This window comes from Hesperophylax consimilis, chromosome 17 (genome assembly GCF_061612785.1).
Source record: "Hesperophylax consimilis isolate HC1 chromosome 17, BYU_Hcon_1.0, whole genome shotgun sequence".
In the NCBI taxonomy this organism is placed as follows: domain Eukaryota; kingdom Metazoa; phylum Arthropoda; class Insecta; order Trichoptera; family Limnephilidae; genus Hesperophylax; species Hesperophylax consimilis.
This window is the reverse complement of record NC_142852.1, coordinates 20,428,321-20,434,052: the sequence shown is the minus strand read 5'-3', so window position 1 is coordinate 20,434,052 and position 5,732 is coordinate 20,428,321. Positions and strand designations below refer to the sequence as shown.

General features: G+C 34.9%; 1 protein-coding gene across 1 annotated transcript; it reads right to left on the bottom strand.

The window, feature by feature from the left end:
* Positions 1-387: 387 nt before the first annotated feature.
* On the bottom strand, positions 388-5,022 carry LOC149416179 (cytochrome P450 307a1-like). The gene is made up of 2 exons (XM_089641901.1): positions 4,418-5,022; positions 388-1,667 (listed from the first exon to the last, which is right to left on the bottom strand). The coding sequence occupies exons 1-2, from the start codon at positions 4,749-4,751 to the stop codon at positions 388-390; spliced, it is 1,614 nt and encodes a 537-aa protein (XP_089498027.1). The 5' UTR covers positions 4,752-5,022.
* Positions 5,023-5,732: the final 710 nt, after the last annotated feature.

The window sequence follows — 5,732 nt, the reverse complement described above, 5'->3', positions numbered from 1 at the left end:
TCATCATATGAGATGAGTTTCGGCGTTATAGGAACTCAATTCACTAGGAAACTTATTTTTTAAAAGCTGTTGCATACGGTATTTCAGTTAAGAATTGTTTAAAAAATCTAATTTTAAAAAATCTGGGAAATCAAGTTTTCTAATATTAATTATAAAGCGTTTTTCAACTGCACAGAAAATCTGTAAAAGTTAAGCAGTGAGGACAAATTTATGAATTTTTCGGTTCATATTTTAAAGAGTTCTGACATTATAGGAACCCACTCCAGATATATGAGGTTTGCCCAATGCAATTTTTTCAGAAACTTACGAAACTCTAGGTTCAGTTTGTCATCATTCACAGTATTTCAATGATCTCAAATGATAATAAAAAATAATACAAGCAAGCGTTTAGCATTTTCTTGGCGTAAAGGTCAGTCCAAATGTTTCAACGGGCAGGGCGATGGAGGCAGTCGCAAATTTGATCAATTCTGGATGTTTGGTGGAGATGTCAAAGTTCTGGACAATCGTCGCTAAAGCCACCATGGTGTATTTTCTGAGGAGACCTTGGCCTAAGCATGTTCTCTTGCCGATGCTGAAAGGAATGAAGTGCGCAAGATTTTCTTTGAGTGTGACTATTTCTTTCTTTGTTGTCTTTGTTTCTTGTTCAGTTATTTCTGGTGTTGTTCGTTTTGTGTTTTCTTCGTTTTCTGATTCTACTCCTGAATCATGATCTGATCCTCTTCTGGCGTTCTTCACATCAACATAAGTTCTGTTTATGAATCTTTCAGGGTTGAATTTTTTCGGTTCCACCCAGTATTTCTCGTCCATGTTGATTTTGTAGTTGTTGATGATGATAACTGTTCCTTTTTCCACGCTGTATCCGTCTATTTGAGCATCTTCCATGGCAACGTGAGGTACAATCGGTGAAGATTGGTATCTCAGTGTCTCTTTAATGGTTGCCATGGTGTATGGAAGGAACTGAGAATCCATTACGGTAACTGGTCTTTCTCCTGCTGTTAGCTGGTCGACCTCTTCTCTGATTTTAACTGCGACCTCTGGATGTTGACATATAAGTCCCAAAGCTATCATGATGGTATTTCCAACAGCAGAGCTACCTCCCAAAAAGTCTTCTAATGTGAAAAGGATTGCGTCTCTCGTAAAAGTTGTGTTTTCCTTCTTCAAGACCTTTAGCAAAGCGTCTGTGAAATCTTTTTCGTTCTCATCTTCGTCTAGATTTGTTTCTCTGGCATTGATGATCCTCGCTAAGATAAAATCTCTTACGGTCTGAGCCCAGTCAGCTAGTTTTTCCATGTGAGAGTTGTAAAAAGGTAGCATCCAAGGCAAGAAGTCCACAGCGTATCCTTGGTTGATCTCGTAAAAGATGTTGTCAAAGATTGATGTGATTTTAAGGAATTCCTTGTCATTAGAATCGAAGCGCGTTGAACACATAAACTGTGTGAACATGTTTGCACAAGTAAACATGATGATTGGTTTCACGTTAAGATCTTCTCCTCTCCTTGCTGCTTCTACAGATTTGATTCTGATGGTCTGAATGAATTCTTTCATTTCGAGGGTACCTACGTTGGAGATGACCTTGTTGACATCGGAGTATGGTTTGGGGTCGCAGAACCTCCTGGCGATGTTCCTCCTCCTGGTCTGAAGACTGCACCAGTCACAAAGGGCCAAAGCTGTGGACAAATAAAAATAAACATATTAGTAAAACATAAAGTGCATTAAATTTATCAAACATTTTAATAAAGTGGTTTAAATTAAACATGAAGATAAGCTGAGTAGCACAAATTTATTTCAATAAGCCGATGGTGAAAATAATAAAAAATCACTGATAAAAATAAAAACAAAACAAAGTTTTAAAATCTCGATTCTTGCAAACGTCTAGCGCGTGTAACATAAAACATCTCAGACAAATAATGCATGTCACACAGAATTCTGTAACAGAATCCATAAACACGCGACAATTTGGCAATCTCAGTGAAAGTTTAGTCCAACTGATGCTTTTTTTCGTGAAATATTTCTAAAAATGTCCCAGTTCTTGCACATGCCATTACATATTCTGACATTGAATGAATAGGTGAACATTATTCTAATAAAAACAGAACAGTAAAACATCGGATTTGTTCTGAATCCGAAACAGAATTTGAAATTACAATTGTTACCTTTTCCATAATAATTATTCAGAACGGTCATGTTTAGCATAGGGCAGATCCGAAAAGATCGATTTTAAATCGTATACCGCAAGGAACTGAATTTGTACCAGTTATATTTTTGAATTTATTACATACCTTTCTGACGCAAATAAAAAAAATTAGTAGGCAATTTATCAAAGGCGTCAAAAACAATCCAGTTTGAAAATATGGTTTAGTTTCAAATTTGATCGAATGAATATTAAACTATTTGAATACTTCTCTGTTAATTGTATTTGATTAGCTTGTGTTATTTTACAATTAAATAGTGTATTATACACGGTGTCTGGAAACTAGTAATACAACCAGTCAACTAGTAAATATAATTTTTTTCGACCTAAGCTTTTTTTTATTTTTTTCGGCAATGTGCTTTGCTTTTAAAATACTAAGAGCTGAATTTCACCACAAAAAATACGTGTATTCATTTAGTATCACCATTTTGAAAGGCCACCATTTAGAATCAAAGTGTTGCTTGAAATAGCTTTGGCTATGTTTAGTGACCCACATTTTAATAGTCAGGCACCTACCCACCTTCCTCATACACATCTCCTTTCACTACCTTCAGCTTCACAATATATACTTACTGCTGACAGAACAATTGCGCAGTACGCGCAGTAAAACATATTTTATTGCATATGCAGAAATGATGATTGATTTAAATGATTTCTAGCATAAAACTTTTCATGTTATCGATTGAACTTTGGACTTTATTTTATCGAAGAAAGAATTTTCGCAATTTCGATTATAAAGTGTTTTTTTCACAAGTGTGTCAAATCATTATTAATAATAATATTTTTAAGCATAAAAATTTAATCATCAATAATTGTCATAATGAATTAGTCAAAAAATGCAACGCAACATTTTTGAACACGTGCCGAATTTTTATAGTAAATTAATTATTTTATCTTAAAGAAATTCATTTCTGATTTAGACAATAAAAAATGTTTGTGGCAAGGCATGAATATTCGATTTAAACATTAAATATCAGGTCATTTTTGCTTCATTCACATTCATTCATCGTCTCATACGTACCCTTTGTTGTTCTGACTTTTGACATGACACAATTCAAGTATGGTTTGTGATTCACACTTCTCTTTCTAGAACATTCCCAACTTCTTCCACCATCCTTTCCTTGTTCGTCAAACTGTCAGAGCATCCCTTTTTTAATCTCACTCATTATGCTTGCATCAGTCTTGCATTTTTTTTTAATCTCCACGCTTTTCAGACGGTCAAACAAAGTTTTCGTTTGGTCGACTTTCGATTCATTGAAAAAGAAGATTTATTCGTGTTGTAAATAGAATTTAAAAATTCGCGAGCTTGGAGCAAAATATTTATGACCTCGACAGCTTAAAGGTCAAACTTGACATTGAGACATAATACTGTACAAATATATGCGGAAGCAAACGAATTAAAAAAAAAATGTCATGAACAAAATATAATATGACACTGTATGTATAAATTTGAATGAAACAAAGAGGGTATCAATACAGAGTTTGGTTATGATCTACCCGCGGGAAAATGAAGTGATGGATATTAAAGTAGTTATATATTTAATTATTGGAAACATGTCAAATATGTACACCTTTTTAGCAAATTTTAAAATTGTTCTATCTTTTTTATCTCTTTAAAAATGTCTTCGCAAGATATGGCACATTGATAATATGAAATGAGGTTTTTATGTGAATACTGCTTCCAATCGGTCTGCAGACATAGAGGCCATGGCGTCCCCATTTGGGGTATGGTGTGAGGATGAAGGCTGTGGAAGTTAAGAAGGAGAAAGGAAGGTGAGAAAGTACCTGTCTATTTAGATACATTTATCCAAAGCCATTTCAAGAAATCTTTAGACAGATTCTATCACTGTGAAATATGCCGCAAGTACAATACTATATATGTATTCTAGGTTTTAATGCTATAAGTGCCTCTGCCAAAATTTTTAATCGATCAGAAATAAAGATTTATCGATAGCTAAATCTTGTTTTGACTTCTTAAGATAGGCCACAATTTTATTAATCTATAGCACCTGATATAGGTATTTATATCATTCAAATAATAAACGTTTTAGAGTAATTTCTGGTTCCGAAATCGAATTACAAAAAACTGACATGGGAACTTCTGTTCGCATTTCAGGGATTCGAACCCGCAATCTCTGTATTTATAGTTGAGGGTATCACCCCTCGACCGCAGTGGCTGTCGAAAGTTTTAGTAGTGACAATTAATATATTTTCAAAATTACTTACAGTTTTGCCTGTCTTCTCCAAACAGCTTGCTGTATCTGATGAAATCAGGACGCCCTCCGAAGTATTTCCCATTCTTCATCAATACACTGCGAATTTGATGCACACTGCTCACAACGACACATTTGGTTGATCCAAGAGTAAGGCCGTATACGTCTCCGTATTTGTCAGCCAACTCAGAAAACCTTTCGAAAGGACTTGCACCGTCCGAGTTCATGGTGTAAGATGCTCCGATGATGGGTAAAGCCAAAGGTCCTGGCATTTGATTTTGTCTCTTTAATTTGAAATACACAAAGACTCCAACGGTCAAAATCAAACTCAATAATACAGAAATCATTTTGATTTATCTAATAGACTCGACCAAAAAACTAGGTAGTTTTTAATAAACCAACAAATTTTACGTTATGGTCTTGTTTTCGCCCAAATTTTAAGCACGTTGAGAAAATTTGGCAAATTCTTGTTGATGAATTTTTTTAAATTGAACTTTTATAAAATTAATGATTTAAATATTCGTTGTTTCCGGATAAAATTTCAGCACGTTTTTGATGAAGATGGTTAAATTTTGTCGTTTTTTGTGGTGTTTGATGTTGGTCGTGTTGGTTTGACGCCGTTTGCGTTACAACCTTGTTACTAATTTGACTACGCGGCTGATCGAAGTGGTTTCGGAAGTCTCGCTTTGACTTCTTACTCGCTCCACCGTTCAAATTCAACTGATTTCCTGAAAGAATGGCGCGCCCTTTTATAGCGGCACGTCGGGGGAATATTTGAATTTAGAATATTTAGGGTCGAGAGATTCGCAAGATGCGACCAACCAACAGTTAAAATTATGTTATTTTTTATTGCGTTATTCGTTCACATTAATGCGTTTTAGATGTTGCTACCCTGTTTGTTTTTATCAATTCTTTTCGACAGTGTTTAAATATGTACAAAGTCTTTGTGCAGAGTGCTAATATACTTGGCTCGGAACCTTTTTTATTATTTTAATGTGAATAATAATCTCCGAAGCCTGTGGGGCTACGGCATCCCCGTCATGAACAACCTGTCCTTGGTGTTATTTTAAGTTGCGTTTTCACCAAAGTCTTCTAATAAGTTTTCCGCAAGTTCCAATACAGCAACTTTTTCTGTCTTCCACTTGTCGGTAAAGATCAAAGAAAGTTGACAACTAAAAGTGAAGATTTGTTGGTGCGCGCTTTGCGCTAGCAACTTGTAGGAAACTAGTGGAGAACTGTTCCCCCTCCACGCAAACTTACAAACTTCAATAACAAACAGTGAAATGGTTGATTTTGAGATTTTAAACATTTTTTTTTTTATATATTAA